Source organism: Rhinolophus sinicus, linkage group LG04 (assembly GCF_036562045.2).
Source record: "Rhinolophus sinicus isolate RSC01 linkage group LG04, ASM3656204v1, whole genome shotgun sequence".
Lineage (NCBI taxonomy): Eukaryota > Metazoa > Chordata > Mammalia > Chiroptera > Rhinolophidae > Rhinolophus > Rhinolophus sinicus.
In genome coordinates, this window is record NC_133754.1 from 119,703,811 (window position 1) to 119,724,651 (window position 20,841).

The 20,841-nt window shown below is 41.9% G+C and overlaps 1 protein-coding gene across 4 annotated transcripts in view; it reads left to right on the forward strand.

Moving 5' to 3' along the window:
- Positions 1-16,243, forward strand: part of MOB3B (MOB kinase activator 3B) — a 179,509-nt gene extending 163,266 nt beyond the window's left edge. For all 4 annotated transcript variants that reach the window (XM_019736285.2, XM_019736287.2, XM_019736288.2 and 1 more), the window contains exon 4: positions 11,023-16,243. In XM_019736285.2, coding sequence (XP_019591844.1) covers positions 11,023-11,052 — 30 coding nt within the window. In that variant the 3' untranslated portion in view covers positions 11,053-16,243. The remainder of the gene's footprint in view (positions 1-11,022) is intronic.
- Positions 16,244-20,841: the final 4,598 nt, after the last annotated feature.

The window sequence follows — 20,841 nt, forward strand, 5'->3', positions numbered from 1 at the left end:
ACTACATAAGATTGCTGGAAGGACTGAATAAAATAATGTATATAAAGCATTGAGCACAGTGCCTGGCATATGGGAAAAGTGCAAGAAGTGATAGATATTACATAGTACACTTTTGTTGATTAATTAAGGCTTTTACACAACTGCCCCATCTTGTTGATTCCATCTGTTGTGACCTGACAGTCATTCATTCATTCATCAAGTTATTTATATGTATAAAGCCTTGTTCCAAAAATCATTTAAGGTGGCTAGTGTCAGTCTCTTGCTGGAATTCTTTCTCCCAATTCCCATTAAACAGATGCAACTACATTAAGAAAATTCATTTTAATCTGACATTTAAGTTCGCGAACTTACCTCTGTGCGCTTACATTAGCAACACTGTACACACAGCTCAGTAAGGTTTCATAACCTTGGTATATCAGTGTCTCACAGCTGTGTTCGTGTCGACGTGTGGCAGTGTCTTGCTGAGCGGCGTTCATTATTGTTCTTGCATGTTTTTGTGTGCCACCGCAAGACTGTCTCAGCTTGAATTAGAGCAATGAACAAACAGTAAGTTTCTTGTTAAACTTGGCAAGAGTGGAAGTGAAATCAGGGACATGTTAGTCCAAGTTTATGGGGATAATGCCATGAAGAAATGGCAGTGTGCAAATGGATTAAATGTTTTTCTGAGGGGAGAGAACGCTTCACTGATGAAGAGAGGTCAGAGCGGCCAGTAACGAGCAGAACTGATGAAAACAGTGCAAAAATTCATCCAGTTATGCATCAAAATCATCACCTGACTGTATGAGAAGCACAGCAGACCAAGTAAACATTGATAGAGAAACAGTCAGGAAACTCTTAACTGAAAATCTTGGCATGAGAAAGGTGTGTGCAAAAATGGTCCTGAAGGAGCTCCCCAATGAACGAAAGCAAAGGAGAGTCGAAGTTTTCCAAGTCCTTTTGGAGAGGCGAGACTGTTTTGGGCCATGTTATCACTGGTGATGAAACATGGGTGTACCAATACGACCCTGAAATAAAGCGTCAAAGTACACAATGGAAGTCAGCCAGTTCTCCATGACCAAAAAAATCTCCGTCAGTCAAAATCAAGAGTCAAAACGATGGTGTTAACCTTTTTTGATATCAGAGGGATTATTATGAATTTGTGCCAACTGGACAGTTAATCAAATTTACTATTTGGAAGTGCTGAAAAGGCTGCATGAAAAACTTAGACGAAAATGACCTGAACATTTTGCCAACAATTCATCACTCTTGCATCATGATAGTGCACCAGCTCACACGGCACTGTCTGTGAGGGAATCTTTAGCCAATAAACAAATAACTGTATTGGAGCACCCTCCCTACTCACCTGATCTGGCCCCCATTGACCCGAAGATAAAGGAAATATTGAAAGGAAGACATTTTGATGACATTCAGGCCATCAAGGGTAATACGACGACAGCTCTGATGGCCATCCTAGAAAAAGAGTTCTCAAATTGCTTTGAAGCGTGGACTAGGCACTGGCATCGGTGCATAGCTTCCCAAGGGGAAGGTGACCCAAAGGTGACCATAGTGATATTCAGCAATGAGGTATGTAGCACTTTTTCTAGGATGAGTTCGTGAACTTAATTGTCAGATGTCATATATTTAGGCCCCATGCTTGATCCCTGCCCAAGGCACCTGCTCTTTACCCCCTGGTTATTTTGCCCTCATGATCAGAAGCCTCCAGCCACAGGACCCCTGGGGAGGAGCCACATCCTCCTGACTTCAAAGGCTCTGAGGAATGACGTGATCCGAGTCTTGGGGGCAAGCCAGACACAGAGATTCTCCAACGAGGAGTTCCCAGCCTTCCACAGGATCCAAGAACTGGCTCAGAAAGGTCCAGTTCATTGGAGGAGATTGAACAGGGTTCATGATCCTAGAAAATGGACTGAGTGGCCCTGCTACAGGCGGAGGCAGAACCATCCTTCTCCTTGGTCTCTGCACTGTGGGCAGAAGTAAGGACTCCTCAGAAAGTATTGCCACAGGAGACCCCATCCATGGAATTACCATGGGAGCTGGGGTGGGAGAGGCCCTTCCCCTGAAATTTTCAAGGCATTTGAGAAAAGACCAATGTTACTTCCTCTGATACGTATAGCTGTTTTGATTCTAGAAAGTCAGAGGAGAAACACCACAGTGAAGGGAAAGCTGACCTCATGTGAATAGCTGTGGTCCTGATATATGGGGCCTCCTTGTGCTCCAGGGAAGATGACAGCCCCTCTGCCTATAGCAGTTCCAGCTTTCCCACAGGGAATGGGCTGGGAAGTGGCTGGGGATGTTTTGTATTTGCTTATTTGTTTTTTCTTTCTTCTCTGGGGATTTCCCTGCAGTAAGCAGCCTGTTGTTTCCCCTAGGCTCCCTCTCGAAGTGACACACTGGCCTTCAGAGCAGACTTGCACCCCTGTCCAGGGAGAACTAGCCACCAGGCCACATTCTTAGCAGCCAGCCCTGGGGCCACAGGGACCAGGAGCCTTAGTCCCTTTCTCTGAATCACTTTGTCTCTCATCACAGCAGCAGACACGTAAGCAGGGCATGAAAGAATGAACAGAGTGTTCTGGGCAGGTAAAGGGAATGGGACTCTCCATGTAGGAGAAACAAGTGTTGAAGATACAGAAACAAACAGAAGTGAGGTGTGTCCAAGGCTGGAGAGACAGAGACAGACAGATCTAAAATCCTTGCAGTCACTTTAACTTGCTGAGACTTTATCTGGTGGGAGATGGAGATGAGTGGAAACAGGTTTTGTCTCTTTGGATGTTCAGCAGCACCGTTCCAGCCTGTGCTATTGAAGGTACCAGCAGGAATTAGAGAGTGTAGAGCTTAGCTCTTGCTCTACTTTGGTGTCACAAGGCAGCATGGTGTCACAGGAAATGCTGAGTCCTTCAAACTGAAGGATTCCCAGACAACAGCTGAGTTTGATTCTTATCATCAAATGCCTTAGCACAATACCTCGTCTTAATCGACAGCCCCTACACCCACACCTGCCCATTCCTGAAATTCCTTTGACACCAGCATGGCCATGCTCCTCATAGTGTCATGATGTCAGAAGAAAGCTCATTGAATCTTTGTCCCTGTCTGTAGGCAGAAATTCCCTCCAGCTGACCCACACAGTTTGGGTAACTATCACACCATCCCTTGCTGAGGCCATGTCACATTTCTTTTGGTTCTCTTTGTGAGGGAGGAAGAAACTTTCCTTTACCCTTAAGGTTCTTTCAGCTGGTCTAGTAATCAAATAGACATGAGACAGATTAGCAAGAGAAAATGACCAAATTTAATTACATACATATGTATGGGAACCCCACATATGTGAGAGAGTCAGAGGACCCCTCCCCCATGCATGAGAGGTTCAGAGACAGAAAGGGAAAATGAGTATATACCACATGCTGAGCTAGGGATGAGGTAAGGTGCCTTGGGGCTTCAGGAGGTCTTTGCTAGTGATAAGAGCTGATGTTTGGTTAGTAGATGTTTGCTCTGTCCTATAGGTAGGTCAAAACAGGTTCCCTCCCCTAATCTCTTACCATGGGCAAGGCCCCTAACTCAAGTTCTTCTAGGTAGTTAAGGGAGAGGCAGACATTTCTCTTGAGCCTGAGGCTAAAGTTGCCTTTAGCTCAAAACAATCCAGAGAACACATCTCTCTGTTGACTCATTCTGAACCCCCACATCCTCCTCCAGGCTCCTCCAGCAAAACTGCTGGCTGGGAAGGGACGTGTTTTTGCTGCCTGTGGGTTAGCTCTTGAGATAAGGAAATAGCAAAATATCTGCTTGACCTCTGGTGTGGAAACTTGACCTCAGGGAAATGGGTGTTGGCAGCGGCTGCGGACCCTGGAGGGGTGGGTGGATTGGGGGTGGTTCTGGTGAAATCTTGGCAGAGACATCACCAGCACAGTTGTTTGGAATGGAGGTGGGAAGGGAGAAAGACCCATGAAAGAAATGGAATTTTCAAGATGGTCAGCATTTTCAATCCACAATTTTAGGGGGGAAAAAAAAATAGCCAATAACAAAAGAAACAAACAGAGAACCCGGATACAACTTGGTGGTTTTAAAGTCTCTAAGAAATGTAATTTGTAGGATGAAAGGTACATCAGAAAGCCGTCTTTGGCCACCACCCCCAGAGGGCCTAACCTTGCTCTGGGAATGAAAGCCTTCCCTATTGTAGGGCTTTGGTGCTACCTGCACCCCTCTCCCCAGCCCAGCCAGAAATGTTCCTGTGTTTGGGTCTGCAGTTCAAACCCATGTACCCAAGTCTGTCTCTATCTGAGTAGAGCCTGGGGGCTATTGGAAGGCGAGGCGTGGCCATGCTCCAGTTCTGGGCAGGGGAGGGGAACGAGGTGGGGGTGGTAAGGTGGGAGCTGATGCTGTGCTGATGGGTGGTGGGCCGGGAAGCACTTTACAAAGAGCACCACCCCCTGACTGCCTTTTCTGTAGAATCACTGTTTTGTGTATTAAAACCCACCTTTAAAATGTATTGACAAAGCTCTGTTATTAGAGAAAACAAGTGTGTGTGTGTGCGCGCACATATGTGTATGCTGTGTTAGCTGAGAGTCACTTTATGTCCGTCTTCGGGCCAAATCTAACATGTTGTGTGCTTCAAACTACCCAGTTTTAAGCCATTGGGTTTTTAATGGTGGTTAATGGGAGGAGGGTACCATTTACATAAAGTTCATTTTCACAGTTTTCATCACAATATGCTCATTCTCTTTACCACGCGCCTTCCTTTTATCTCTTTGTGTCCCATTTTTCCTGAACCATTTCTTTATTTCCAATATTTCTTCCTCTCCTGTTCTCCTTTTTTCTCAGAATTAGCAGGAAGTTAGTGAATTAAAAAAAAGAATAGAAATAGGCTTTAAATCCTGGTGTAGCACCTCTAGTCCTAATTTATGTAAAACGTTAGAAAAACAAAGGGCCTCACTCCTTTTCTTTTATTCCTCCCCCCAGAGGAGTAGTGGAAACAGTATGTTTTTTGGTTTTTCACTTGTTTTTGTTCTTGCCTCAACCAAATATGAGTGCATGTCCTTTCTTTCACTTGCTAGCTATGTGAAAGTGGGCAATTAACTTTAATTCTCTGAGCCTCTCTGTGTTTCCGTCTGTAAATTAAAAAGCAATGCCTAGTTCACCAAGTTTTGAAAAAGAAGTAATCAAATAAATATAAGTGCCTCCACCCATAGTAGGTACTCAATGCATATTTCCCTCCCCCTCTCATTCTATTAGGTCTATAGACCTAATAATTGTTCTTCATTGGATTTTAGTCTAATTAACAAGTATGTTTTAAGCACTTGGTATGTGCAAGATCTTTTGCACTAGGGTCCAAACGGGAACAAGATATGGCTCATCTCTTTGAGAGCAAGCTTGTATGCTGGAAGCAGGAAGTAATGAGCTAACACAGAGCAGTGTGAGAGGTGCACCTTGCACAGGAAAACCAGAAGAGGAGCACCTAAGACTTCCTGGGGACAGGGTGGGAAGGAAGGAGAAAGTGTCCCGGAAGAGGTAATACCGATCAAGAGCCTTGAAGGATGTTGGAGTTGGGAGAAAGGTGTTCCCAGAGGAACAAATGCAAGCATATACATAGATGGAAATTGCTGTGTGTTCAATAGGAGAGAAGGAGAGTTGGGGACTATTGGGATATCAAGCTACGAATTGAGAAGAGTCCAGATCCAGAAAGGCATGGAATGCTAAGGTTGTGACTTACAAGTTTGAAAGCTGTGGAAAGCCGTTAATTAGATTAAGGAAAACTATTAACGCGAGAAGGATTTTACCTGAAGCATACTGAGCCCACTCTAAGGAATACTTGTTTGTACAAATTGCCTCTTTCACATCCACATGAAGTGTAGAGAGTTCACAGACCAGGAGTCTTATCTCCGCCATAATTAGTTGTGCCGCCTTGGGCAAGTTACTCTCTCATGGTCTGAGTTTTCACATCTCTGAAATGAAGGTGCTGGACTAGATAATACCCAAGTGTCCTCCCATCTTTAGTAGTAGTCTATGATGCCCTGATTTTGTCTTTATTTTTTGGAGATTGTTTTATAATTCCCAATGTTAACTTATTAAAATTGTTGTGCTAATAGAATGTGCTAGCATGATAACTAACACCTAGTAGACATCCATTTTTTTCTTCTTTATCTAGTTCGTGTAAAAATCATCAAGTCACTAAAATGTGTGATGGAATAGCATAATGGTAAACTAAGAGTCAGTTGGTTTCTTTGTAATCTTGGCTGGGTCAAAAATTATTTGTGTGACTTAGAATTTTACTTCTCTGGACCACTTGTTCCCTCTGCCCTCCACTGCCAGTTCTAAAAATGGGTGAACTGAGAGATTAGAGTAAGATTTGATTCTTAGCATTCACGCAAGTTTGTTGTACTTCTTGGGATGACTAGTAAATATCTCTATTTCAGTTTAACAGTGTTTAGATCAGAACAGAAGAGGTTGCGTAGCTTATGCAAAAGATATGCTGGTTTCATCTACCACCACCATTCCCCACAAAAACTAGGCAAAAGTCATTTTAACTTCATTTTTAAAACTACATATGATTTTAATTTGGAGATTTGGTCTATTTCTCGCTTTCTCTTTTTTTAAATCAGTGGAACTTATTTTCTTTGGAAAAAAATACACATGTATTAAAAATATCTAAAAATCCAAAGACTATGTAAAAGGCAAAAAATCAGAAACTGAAAATATATTTCATTCACCAGAGATAAATTCATCATGTTGCACTCATATTTTTGTTTATACTATTTCCCAAAATAATTGGATCAAGCCATATATACTGTTATGTGACTTGACCAAAATATTCCTCATCATACATTAATATACAACAAAGTTCTAAGGGTCTTCTCAGATCCAGGCAAAAAAGAAATGGTGAAGTCCAGTGCTAGTAGAAAGTGATGTGATGTGAGCCTGTGCAGTGATGGGTAACCCAAGACGGTAGCTAATCAACCCTTTCTGGGAGCTGACAGTTGAATCTTGAAGAATGTCAAAATTTTCCAGGCGTGGAGGAGCAGAAAGGATTTCCCAGATAGAAGAAAGTACTAGATATCTGGATCTGCCATGACCTATTGGAGACCAGAAAGGAGTCTAGTTGAGTCTAGCCTGGTGGGTGTGGTGAGTGGTTTGGGATTCAACAGGAGATGAAGGGTAGGAGGCGGCCCCAATTCTGAACAGCTTTGTTTGCCAAGCTGTGGAGTATGGAATTTATTTGGTTGATAGTGGGGAACCAAGGACTTTATAGAATCAATTACTGCCTTACATGAAAGCAAATGTTGCCAAAGGAGGACAATCAAACCCGGCTTTACTCTTCTTAAGGACAGATTTTTAAAAATCTGGTGCTTAAAATAATCTTTACGTACAAGCCACATACAGTCCTTACAAGCACTTCTCAGAAAATTCTCATCACTTCTGCAGAGGCCTTTTAAGCACCTTTTGGAGTTCTTCAGTAGCGTACATACTGCATTCATATGACTCCTTCAATGGCAAACTCATCCTCAAAGAGCATCCTGGGTAGAAGTTGTTTAAGCCACTCTCCTCCATCGGAGAGAAAGTGAGGGCCGCGAAGGAAGGGCTTTAATGGGGAGAAAAGCGGTGGAACCCGGTATTGTAGGCGGTTTTTTTCCACAGAACCAGTTGTTTCTTAACTAGCTCGTTTGCGCCACCCAATGGGAAAGTGCTAGAATACAGCTTTGAAGGCTTTTGATGGTGGATCCAAGTGAGATAGCCTTCCTCAAGTTTCTGATCGGCTATTTCAACCATTCTTTCCCTGTAAGAATGTTAGGAGACAATGAACAGTTTTTCTCCTGAATTTGAGCCTGGATGGTGTGGTGAGGAAAGCACTGGTCCTGGCTTTTCACAGAGTAACTCGTTGGCTTTGGATAAACCATATTCTTTCTCAAACTGTTCCCTCTTCTGCTTTTTTTTCTTTTTTAACTTGTCGATTCTTCTATTGTCTAATAGTCTTGCAATGGCATATTTGCTTTAGTATTTACCCATTGCACCTGTAATTCAAAGTGGCATCAGTCTGGGTAATGGAATAATATCTCTTTGCATTTTGAAAATTCAGGAATGACTACAACCATCTCTAATTAATATATAAGTCAATTAATACATAAGTCAATATCATCTGAATGCATATTCATAAGAATGTCTCAGACACTTTAAACCACAATCACATGGTGTAGAGGAAAGACCTGGCCTTTGCATTCCAATAGACCTGAGTTTACATCCCACCCCTGTCACTGCCTGTGTGACTTTGATAAGTTACTCTCCATCTCTGAGCCTATTTCCTCATCAGCCTAGTGGGGAAGGGCGAATGTTACTTCACTGGATTAGGGTAAGCGGTAGTGATGTAGTATCCGTAGAGCAGCCCCAGAGAACGCTGAGACTGAGGGATAGCAGACTTTTGTTTGACGGAAGCCACTGTTAATGTTTAGGCTCTGCAGCTACCTATTCACCTGGAGCCAGCCACTTCTGTCCGGAGGCCTGGATACCTCTTTCAAATCGGGTCTTATTTCCTTCTCTCAGAGTTTTACAGATGCAATGACAGACCAGCGCCTGCTCCCCCAAGTACCTGGCATCTCAGAGGTGCTTAACAAATGCTAGTTCCTTTCTTTTTAAAAGTATTGACCCATTGCAAATAATTACAGAATTAGTTATAAAGCCAAAATTATGTTCATCCCATCTCTCCCTCACTCTTTTTCTGTTTCTTGCTCTCTCAAACACACACACACACACACACACACACTTTGCATTCCCATCTTATTTTTGCCACCTCTGTCATCAAAAGTTAACCAAACACACAAGAACCTTTTGAAGCTTCACAAAGGAACAGCACATTTATTTTAAGATTGCCTTCATTTATTTTCATTCCTCACACCAGGACATGAGCCTTTATTTTAATAGTTGTGCATGTGCCTGTTTCCCCACCCCACTGTCCCCTTCCCACCCGGCCCCTCTGCTCCAGTCACAGCAACACCACCTCCCTGGCTGGCTCCACCTCAACCACTCTTTCCTCCAGCTGTAGCCCCTATTTTTCAGTCCCCCTTCTCCCACCCTCACCCGTCAGACTCTTCCTTCTCTAATTTTGGAGTTCTTCTCCGTGGGTACCTTATCAGAGAAGTGCTGTCAAGCCTCTAACCCCCAGCACGAAGTGACTGCTGCCATGGAAAAGGGATTCATGTGGAGTGAGTCCGTGCATATATTAATACTTTTGCCCTTCCCAATCACCTTTTCAGGTAGGTATTATTGTTCCACTTTACAGATGAGGAGACTGAGAGCTGATTCCTTGCTTGATTAAACAAATATTGTCAACTGCCAGGAACTGGGAATACAGCAGCAAATAGGAGACACAGCCCCATCTTTCGTGGCTCTTTCCGGATCTGACCTGGGATGAATTCAGGAGTCAGGAATGAAACAAATAATAGACTATTCCAGCCATGAAGCTATGCAAAAGTAGAAGATGGGGATATGCCCTATCTCGGAGGTTAGGGAAGGCATCCCTAAGAAGGGGGCGTTTCATCCAAGAGCTGAAGGCACAGAGAGGTCATACAGGAGTAGTGAGGGCAGAAGTGGAATGAATTTGGTTCTGCCATGGCTCATGGCCTCCCCTCCTCTGAATACCTGCATTTATGTCATTGCATTTAGCTTATGATCTACATCTCTTTCTCCCAGAGAGATTGTGGTTCCTTGCAAACAACAACCTCTTCTCCCAGGCACCTGGTACATAGTACAAGTAATAAGCCTAAGTAGACGTTCACTTAAATTTTCAGTAGATGTATCTCTTTGTACTTGCCTGTATTTAATAATATTACAGGGGTGCAAAAGTGCCTAATTTCTGCCATGTATGTTCTGTTGTTTCTTTAGCGAACACATTGGTGTGTTTTCTAAGAGTTTGTGAGCACCCGGGCACTCCCATCCTCAACTTAGATGCATCTCATTCATCTAATTATGACATTAAACATGTCCTCCCAAATGCTGCACGACACAGGGCTCATTCCAGCCTGGTATCCAGGCCATTCTGTGCCAGGAACCACTGTGCCAGGCATTGTGCTGAGGGTGGGGGACACAAGATGAAAGCACATGTGGTGACCGAATGAATGTCTCTTTTTCCTGATACTTAGCCCACAGTGGAGTAGGGCTAACAGACATGCCCACAGTCCATGCACAACCACAGATGTACATGCCAGCTCACTGCATGCAAGACTCCAGGTGGACACAAGGGGAGGGTGTCGCTAACTCCACAGTGAGTGGGGCGGAAGGTCTGCCATGCAGGTGAAAGTCTTCTTGCCTGAGTTGGGAAAATTAATGGCAATTAGCCAAGGAAAGAAGGCAGGATGTGATAGGAGCAGGCCAGAAGCAAGAGTCTCAGCCTGTGCAGAGACCCAGAGAAAGAGAACAGATGGCGCATTTAGGATCTGCGAATGCACACAAGAACCAGGCAAGTGATGGATGGGTGAAAAGCAAGGTGGTTGCGTGTCAGACCCCCTGGTATAGCCTTCCATTAAGAGATGTCTTCCCTCCTGCTTTTCTTAATTTACCCCCACTTATGCTATCCTTCATTTTTCTATCTTTGATGGAAACTTAGGTAAAAAGGAATTGTTCTCTAAGAAAAACAGCAGTCTAAATCCAATGATCCTATCAACCTGTAAGTGATACTTGATTCCTGTAGGAGAGACAACTGGGAATGGTGGGGACTGGGGCAAACTTGAGGGCATAGTCTCTATCTGAAGCGAATAGCCATTCTTCAACTCCAGTTGCCCCGTGGCTCCAGATCTTACAATATATTCAGATAAAGTGAACAATCTGGATTTTTGGCAAGTTAGCCACGTTTTTAAACATTGCTTTGTTTTAAAAAAGAAAAAAACCAGAAACTGAACAGAAGACATCTACATGCTAAACCTTATTCGTGGGCCATGCTTGCAACCTCTTTTTTAAATGTTGCAGAGATACTGAGGGTTTTGTCAAAATCCTTCAACAAGTCATTCCTCTGCCTTAGTTTCTCCTAACCATCTTTCTCCCCCTGCTTTCCAGAAAGAGATGACGAGCAGGATGTGTCACTAACGCCCCGCCCCGTCTTACCCTTCGGAAGAAAGAGGAAAGCTGATTGCTCCTGGAGTCCCAGATGGGCAGGAGGGAGACCTCCCTGGCTGAAATGGCGCACCTACTTCCAGGAACAGCAAGATGGAGACAAGCCGTGACTCCCGAGAGATAGTCCCCACTCACTTCGTATGCTCTTAACCCTGAGTGCTGCTAGCCACGACCTGTGGACCTGGCCGACCACAGCGTGAGAGAAGGACCACCCCTCGACCCTCCTGGCTTTGGAGGAAGCCTCCTAAGTGTGTCGCAGTTCTGCCTGGGACCTGCAACCCAAGCTTTACTGGAATTCAGGTTTTGAGACTGAGATAGTATTTGTACTTTTCCATTTATCTGTCTTATCAGCTGGCCAACTTTTCTGTAATGTTTTCTAAGAACCCAATGCATTTTGGAACTCTGGATGCACAGAAAGTTTTTCTACAACATGCCTTCCTTTCAGGTCCCTGAAAGCTTCCAGCCTGATCCTGTGGCCTAACTTCGTGCAGGGCTGTGGAGCTGGGAGAGACCTGAGTCCCCACCCTGCAGCATCAACACCATTTCCCTAATAGGCATTTTTATCAGGGACCCTCCACAGGGTGGCTCATCTCTGTCCCCAACTGGGTCTGCACAATTTATCTACAGGGAACAGACTAGTTGTTGCCAGTTCACCCTGAACTGAATGTGTTTTTTATAACCACACCATTCCTTATCTCTTCCACTCAAGATATTTTTTCCTCTTTCCCAGAAGAGAGAAATAAAATGAAATTGTAAATGACCAAGGATGACCAGCAGATGCCCTGAGCCAGATTAGTGCAGTGTTTGTTCTTTCTTAAGGGGCAGGGAGTCATGGCTGTCTCTGCATAATATTAATATTAAAATTTCAGTAAAAAAGAAAAACACACACACTACAATTGGTTATTAGTGCATCTAACTCAGACTCCCAGCGTATTGACTTGTAACTTCTCCAGCTGGCCCTCTGAGCTTCTAAATGCAGTCAATGTTTTCTTCCTCTTCCTCCACACTCTCCCCTCGTCTGCCGGATTATATTGTGGCATGAAATTAATTTCTGCCCTAATGACTGTGCCACAGTTGCCAAGGTAACCGTGGAGCTGGAGCTAACGTCCTTCTTCCATCCTTCCCGAGCTTTCTATTTCAGTAGACAGAAGAACGATTCTGTGCTACATCTTGCCTTTTAAAACCTAAGTGAGTTTTTGTTGATGAAATGTTGCCTTCTCTGATTCATTCTTGAAACTGTGGTGGCCCCAAAGGCCTGTGACTAGGTAGCAATACTACTTCAGGTGATCATTTGAATTTGACAAAATAGCAGATGGTGGAGGGAAGTAGATAAGAATGTATTATCTCATTTTAATGTAATACTGATTAAAGAATACACAACTCTGATTTTGTTTCATTATACGTAATGTATTAAAGCCATGTGTGGCTGCCACAAGAGCCTCGAAAGCATGAAATCATTCTTTGTCCAAACTTAGAAAGGGCTGACTGTCTGGGCACAGTTGACCTAACCCAGCACGCCAACCCTTGCTTCGTATCTCGTCAAAGTTGTCTCATGGAATCCAAATGCTGCTACCTCTCTCCATATTGTTGCGCTTTAGTCAACAACCAACACCTCTCCCCCCTCCTTTTTTTGAGAGGACAAGATAGGCAAAGATTTTTCTCAGCATCTCTTTTGGCTGAAAGAATATCTGACTGTCCTAAGGATCCTGAGAACAGAGAAATAAGAGCCCCTGCAATACGCAGTAAGTACCACATGGAATGCTGAGCCGTGGGACACAGAATGACCACATGGAGCCCGAGCCTGGGGGGGGGGGGGGCGCGGGCTTGGAAGCGCTGCACCATGGAAAACCACAGGAGTTTTGCATAAAAAAATTGACTATGTTTCTGCATTTAAATAATGCCTAATCAAGTAGGATGCTGGACTTGAAAGACGTTTGTTATTGATTCTTTTTAAGGTTATTTTGTATTAACTGTTTGTGCATATGACATTTCCACTCAGTTTTAAAAATCCAAATATTTTTAAACTTCTTGGAATAATTTACTCCTGGTTATATTGCTAATTGCACTAATCAACTCTTCTAAAATAAATTCTGGCACACTACTCTTATTTTTTAATTGCAGTGTATTTCTATTCCCACAGAAATTTGTTTGGCAAATTCTAAAGAAAAGCATGACAGGAGTTTTTTATCTCTTTGGCCTGACTACATCATAAGTACATCTCATTGTAAATGGAGGATCTGACTCCGGCGGCCCCGCAGGCATCTCAACTCTGTGGTCTGAGACTGACACCACACTTCTTCCTCGGAACTTGGCCAGCTCTCCTTCATTTTCCATTTTCTTTTCTTTTTTTAGTTGAGTTATACATATATCTGCTGTTATTTCCTTTTGAGAAATTTCAAAATGGAAACTTCGAAAAGGAAAAGTTACAATGAACATCTATACACCCTTCACTTACCTGTATCAATTGTTAACATTCTTTTGTTAACCTTTTCATAGTTTCTTTTTCTCTCTGTAAATATGCATTCTTATTGCTGAACCATTTCAAAATATGTTGCAGACATCATAAAACTTAAAAACTTTAAAATAGCATAAAGCTATAAATACTTTAAAACATTTTATAGCTTTTATAAATCCAGGATCCAATTAAGAATCACATGGCATTTAGTTGTCATTCCCTTTAGTTAATGGATTAGAGTTCTCTCTCTCTCTCTCTCTCTCTCTCTCTCTCTCTCTCTCTCTCTGTTGTGCATCTTTTATGACACTCATTAAAAAGTTCAGGCTGCTTTGTTTGTAGAATGTCCCACAATCTGGAATGTTTTTCTGATTCTTCCCTCATTATTATATTTAGGTTAATCATTTTTTTTAGCAAGAATACTACATAAGTGATGTTGTTTCTTTCTTACTGCATCACATCAGGAAGCCTATAATGTCTAGTTGTCTCTTTTTATGATATTAAGCTTGATCAGTGGGTTCACGTGTTATCTGCCTGATCTAGTCATTGTAATGTTCCGTATTTCATTTTGAAGCTCTGAAACTCAGTACACATACATTCCATATAGAGTGTGAGGCTGTGCATATGTGCATTCCTCTCTTAATATTCTCAAAGAGGTCCAGGATCTCCAAAGATTACAACCATGGCAGTTAGAAGATACAGCAGTGACAAAGAATTCATCTCTTTCAGTTGAACAGAGGGAAGGGGAAGCCAAAAGGTTCCCTGTGCAGGCAATGCATGAGTATGCTGGCTAATGGGAATTTGCATGGTCCATGTAGCCAAAGTTGGAATATACATAACTATGTTTTCTCTCCCACCCTTAGTTACCTCCCATTCAGACCCATGGTTTATTTTAGAAAGCATGCATTTTCATTGAAGCTGGTTGCCTAAGAGCACAAAAATTGATTGCAGGAGAGGGGGGGACCTTAGATATTGCAAGGAGTCATGGCCCTCTAAAGGGACACAGTACATACACAGATGTGAAGAATATGTGTGGTATTAAAATTTCACGAGGATAGGGTGATGATTAGGAATAAAATGTCTAAAAAGTCTCTTTAGGAGGATGACAATGATAAGAAAATAGGTTGAGAAATACTCATGTAGAGTCAGTTTCTGCTTCCAAGGTTGTTAATTCTCTCTTCCTAGGGTATTTTCTCATTTCTGAGGGCCAGGATGAATGGAAGCAACTTTGAGAGATTTCTTAATCCATTCCTTCTACCCTCCCAAAACACATCAGTAACATTGCAGGGGAAGAACTGCGTCTCCTCTCAAAGATCTTCATGCATAGAAATTCTGTAGTGTCCTTTGGTGTAACCCATTTTACAACATCTCAAATCCTTCCATTCAACTGCAGCCAAAGTATCCTCTTTGACTTTCAGCTCACCTTTCTTAGAGTCCCACATTAAGAAAGATCTACAGACTATGGAATAAGTAAAAACACGAGAGCTTTATTCGACACCCATTCAATATTTGAAGGCCCTTACCAATTGTCCCTCAACCTTTTTTCCTGTAGCATTCTCCCATTGGCAAAGTTCTCTGGGGAGTCCTGTTGCCCCATTGTTAACTTGTGCAACCCAACTTGTAATCTTCCCAAAGCTCTCCATGTCACTGTGCATTATGGATGTAACCAACAGTGAACATGTAAGAAATTATTGCATGTTTTGTCCAAACTACACCATGTCTTTGCTAAGTTCTGACTTTATGTTCATACATTTATAAACTTTCTATTTGCTCACACTAAATTCTTATCTATATTATATTTAACCATTTTGATCTATCATGTTGAGTTTCCTTCCTATCTTTAATATTTCTCATAAGACTACACTGTTTTATTGTTTTTTAAACACCTCTTTAATTGGTAAAGCACTTGGATAGAGTCTGCTCATCTTTTTGTGGTGATTTATGCCAATTCATCATTCTGGTCATTGACAGAAGCACATGACTTTCTGTGGTCTCTAACCTTACATCACATCCATACTCCTTGGGCATCACACTGTGATAAAATATATATGTATATGTATATGTATATACACACACATATATGTGTATATATATGCATATATATATTTAAAAATACATATATATGTATATCGTAGGAAAAGTGTGTCTATGTCTTACAGGAATACGTACAAAGGCAAAAATCTCTAAAAGGAGTCAGATGTGTCACTTGGATAATACTGTTGTCATCTGGTTTGGGGTCATTTTTGGTCCTTAATGAAATAGGTGATTCTCTCTTAGAATTGGCCAAACAAAGTGTGTCTTGGAAATAATAGTTTTGTGGGGTTTTTTTTTTCTCCTGCTTTAAAAAACATATCAAAAAAACTTTTATAACAGGCTGTTTCCCTCTGGGGACTTATTCTGGGTAAGACGATTTTAATGAATGAATAAGAATTTTTGTAACTTTTAGCGAGAAGAGTCCAGTTCTAATCTGACAATGAAGCTGTTGTATTAGCTTTTAGTGTTCTAATTTCAAAGTTTTCCAGTACCTTTTCTAATTGCATCAGAAAAACATGATTACTGTATTTTTAGTTCTGTTTGTGATTTGACTATAAGGACAGACTAACACAATTAAATCAATTAGAAAAGCAAGATAAAACTAAAGGATATTTATGAAATCAGTTCTATGTGAGTTTAAGAATTCAAATGTCACAAATAAAAGACACATAACCATCATTTATTCTCTTTTTTGTGTGTGCTCGATTTATTTCTTTAACAAATATGTTCTTCATCTTGCAGTAGTCCTGGAACAGCAAAATTGATGCTACCATGAGAAACTTCATTCCCATGGAAGTTAAGCTGATCGTTAAACCTAGCCACTCTTTCTGTTATCCTAAAATCTCAGCTCTGCTTCCAAGCAAACTTCATTGCCACATTGACCAAAATGATAAAGACATGTCATTGAAAATCAATGGTAGTGTCATTTACTATAACAATAATATATTTTATCTGAATTTTCTTCTTCATCATGAAGTAGATTTTAGCGGAATACATTATTTTAACTGAAATTTCTTGTTATTTTAATGCAGTACTCATCAGCTGAGTTTTCATGATAACAAAACCAAGCAAAAATTCTCAGTACTTAATAAATTAATAACTAAATGAGGAAATCCTATTTAATCTAGCTAAACTTTGATTGAGTTTATAATTGTATTGCTGCATACTAGGTTAAGTTCAATATCTGCTCCAGAATGAATTATGTCATACGATTGACACATGATCTCACATATTATCAAATCAGCAATGGGCAAAAATAAGCATTTTCAAAACATATATAGAATATGGAGGGAAAAGATATCAAAAAAATCTTTTGTTTATTAACTCAGAAACAGTATTTTGGAAAACTATTCTCTGGGACTGTGCATACTATATATGTCTCTATAAGGGTGTACATATATGGGATTGCTAAAAACTACAGGCTGATTTCCACGAGAGGCAGCAGCTTTTAGAAAACTCATAAATTGTGACTTAATATTTGTCTAATGGCTAATTATTTCACTTAGGGCTTGTCTTAATTAGACGTATAATCACACGGACGTACAAAAGGGACGTGTGCCCCACCTGAGTCTGTGGTTAAGGCAAACCTCGGGAAAGATGCTGAGGCTTTTTAATATTGGCCGGAAACGAGGAACTGGGCTGTGCAGGCCTGCCCTATCCTTGGATGAGAACACAGTCCCTTCTCTGCTCAAAACCCTGCAGATTCGGAGCCTGAGCTCCACCTTCATCCCTCCATTCCAGCCCCCTTGCTGACCTCACACACACTAAGCACAGTCATGTTTCCAGCATTCCCAGTGGCTGTGCCCTTCCTTGCCTGGAGGACCTTCCCCCACCGCCCCCATAGCCTCCTGGCTAACTCCTCCCCCTTGAAGTCTTTGCTCGAATGTCACCTCTCAGTGAGATCTCTGCTGATGGCAGCTGCCCACAAGGACTCACGATCCTCCTTCCTCTGCTCAAATGTTCTTCTCCCCCTAGCATTTATATTGTATAATTTATTTATTTATTAAGCTTAGTGTTTATTGTCTGTCTCTAAAATATAAACTCCATGACATCGGGGATCTCTACTTTGTTTATGGATGTATCCCAAGCATTTAGAAGAGAGTGTCTGGCACATGGCAGAGTGCTCAATAAACCTTCGATGAATGAATGAATGAATGAATTCACATGGCTGATAGGTGCCTAATTAAGGTCTACTCTCAGAGAGGTTAAAAGCAATGTATAATAATGATAATATCGATTTGATGATACACTGAAAGCACACGTTTATTGAGTACCTACTACATACAGATTAAGTACACTTAAAGCATTTGACAGGGCCGTCCCGGTGGCTCAGGCGGTTAGAGCTCCGTGCTCCTAACTCCGAAGGCTGCCGGTTCGATTCCCACATGGGCCAGTGGGCTCTCAACCACAAGGTTGCCAGTTCAATCCCTCGAGTCCCGCAAGGGATGGTGGGCTGTGCCCCCTGCAACTAAGATTGAACACGTCACCTTGAGCTGAGCGGCCACTGAGCTCCCGGATGGCTCAGTTGGTTGGAGCGTGTCCTCTCAACCACAAGGTTGCCGGTTCGACTCCCGCAAGGGATGGTGGGCTGTGCCCCCTGCAACTAGCAATGGCAACTGGACCTGGAGCTGAGCTGCGCCCTCCACAACTAAAACTGAAAGAACAACAACTTGAAGCTGAACAGAGCCCTCCACAACTAAGATTGAAAGGACAACAACATGACTTGGAGAAAACTCCTGGAAGTGCACACTGTTCCCCAATAAAGTCCTGTTCCCCTTCCCCAATAAAATCTAAAAAAAAAAAAAAAAAAGCATTTGACATGGATAATCTCATCTACTGCTCATGACAATCCCATGAGCTTGGTTATCTATGTTTATCCCCATTGTAGAGTTTGCCCAAAGTCACAAGCAAGGAAGTGATGGACCTGGGATTTAACGCCACACAAGTGGGCCTCAGAGCCCACACCCTTAACCGTGAGGATCACCTTCACCCACTAGGCATCGGGCTCTCTTTCCAGTCGTTTCCCTTTCTATGAACAATGGGCTCCATGTGGCATAGCAATCCAGCTTTCAGTTTCTTTCCTGGTTATTTGTTCACATGGTTGCATTAGTGCTCCTCTGATTAGTCCACGTGAGATCCTAAATTATTCACAAGATGTGCATTCATAAGTACCCAGTGGACCCTGGACCAGAGATTAGTGGGACAGTGGATCTAACGGGGGCACCAATAACATGAGCATGACTAGTGTTGAGTGGTGTGAGGGTCCCTGCGTGGGCAGGAGACAGGAAGACAATCTGAAAATCCAGGACACCCAAGGAGGGAACAGGGTGTACTGTGAGCAACTGAAAGTGTACCTAAGACATTTCTACATCTTGCTCCTTGTTGTGAAATGGGGAAAAAGCATGCATTTCAGTCATCCTTATAGGGAAACAAGCAGACTTTGAAGAATTAATAAGCAGAAATACCAAAAGCAGAAGATCTTAGCTTTGACAATAAGAGATTTGTAGAACTATCCCAGTTAACTTTTTGCTAATTTTCCTTTTTTCCTTGTCTACTAAAGAAATTAACTGGCTTTAATTCTTCAGCTATAGTATAAAATATGTAGAAACATGAACAATTAGAAATATGCAACTGAGAAGCTAGAGCGAGGTGCAGCTGTGAAATTTATTAATGCATATAATCCATAAACTAAATTTACAAATGAATTGGAATCACATTTACATTTTAAAGCAACATCCATTCCATCCACCTGACTTGTACAGCATCCTTTCAGGTCGCCAGGAGTTACGTAGACCATAAATGTTCTCGGGTTCCTGGTTGCATCAGGGGATCTTTAATATGTCAGGATGTAATGCCAGTCTATGTTTTAAGGCAGGATGAAATAAGTATGCTGTGAGGGAATGAATGATATTTACCTTCCAATTGCTAGGGCTTCGTGTATGTTGTCCACAAAATGATTCAATTACAGAACATAGAAGGAGGCAGCATTAATTAAAAGAGGTGCAGGTAGGGTTTTTGTTTGTTTGTTTGTTTGTTTGTTTGTTTGTTTTTTAATAGTGAACCATTAGATTCAGCAACTATTGAACCATGGAAGACAAAGAAAATTCATTCAAAAGGTAAGCCCCATTTCACACTCCCAGGAATAATTTTTTAACATATTTCCAACCCTAGCACAAGCTTCCTAAGGTTGTGCAGATAAACATAAGTTGTAGCTTTGGTATTAAGCACTGGCAAGGCATTAACTGGACATTGGATTCAGCAAAACCCTGTGAGCTTATTGGTTTGAAATAAAAGAAATTAAAAATGGCAAGTCCAGAAAGCCCCTAGGAGCTGCAAGCTGGTCATTGTCATGTTGTCTATTTTCATTCAGAAGAAAGATTATGCTGCCTTTGGGCTCTTTCTGTGTAATTGGAATTTTCATTATCTCTCTTAAGTGACTACAGAAAGTTCTGGGTGACTTGGATAGAGAAACATGGATGAAAACAACTCAAGTTTCTCATCCATTAATGAGGAAGGGAAGATAAATGAAGTAACTTTTAAATTAATATCCTCTGCTGTGCCTAGATTCGAGTTACTGTATTAGAAAAGTCTAGAAGCAGAGCAGATGGGTGTGCCAAGTGCTTTTGGGCAATTGAGAAGGCATTTCAGGGGAAAGACGGGCTGGGAATCTATTTACTGAGAATCTACTTTGTGCCAAGTACTGTGCTTGGTGCTTGACATGGACACCCCATCCCATTCTCACAAATGTTCATTGAGAAAAGTGTTGGTGACTGTTCTGTAATGTGTTGCAGATGTGGAGGCTGAGTGCCGGTCGCAGGCTGGGGACCAATGGTGACTCACCCAGGGACAGTCCCTGCTCTCATTTAGTGCTAGGCCTCCTGCCAAGTGTTCTACTTGGGTTATCAGAATTAATCTTCACCACAATCGTATGAAGTAAATACCATTGTCATTATTCCCATTTTTTAGTCACAAGAGTCCTTCTTACTCAAGGTTACGTAGCTGGTTAGTAGTGGAGCTGGGATCTGAACCCAGGCGACCTGTCTCTAGAGCCCCAGCTCTATCACATCCAATACACACACTTTATTTATTTAAAAAATTATTCCTCCTTGTAGAATGTTCACCTGCTAGCCTGGTGACAAAGCTTCTTTCTCCATGACTATCATAAAATTAGTTGCCCCTGAAAAACCCAAAAGAACCTTGGAAGGCAATGATGAGGATGCTACACAAGCTGAAATGAATGTTTCCTTCACAGCATAGAAAGGGTGAGTCTGATGGAA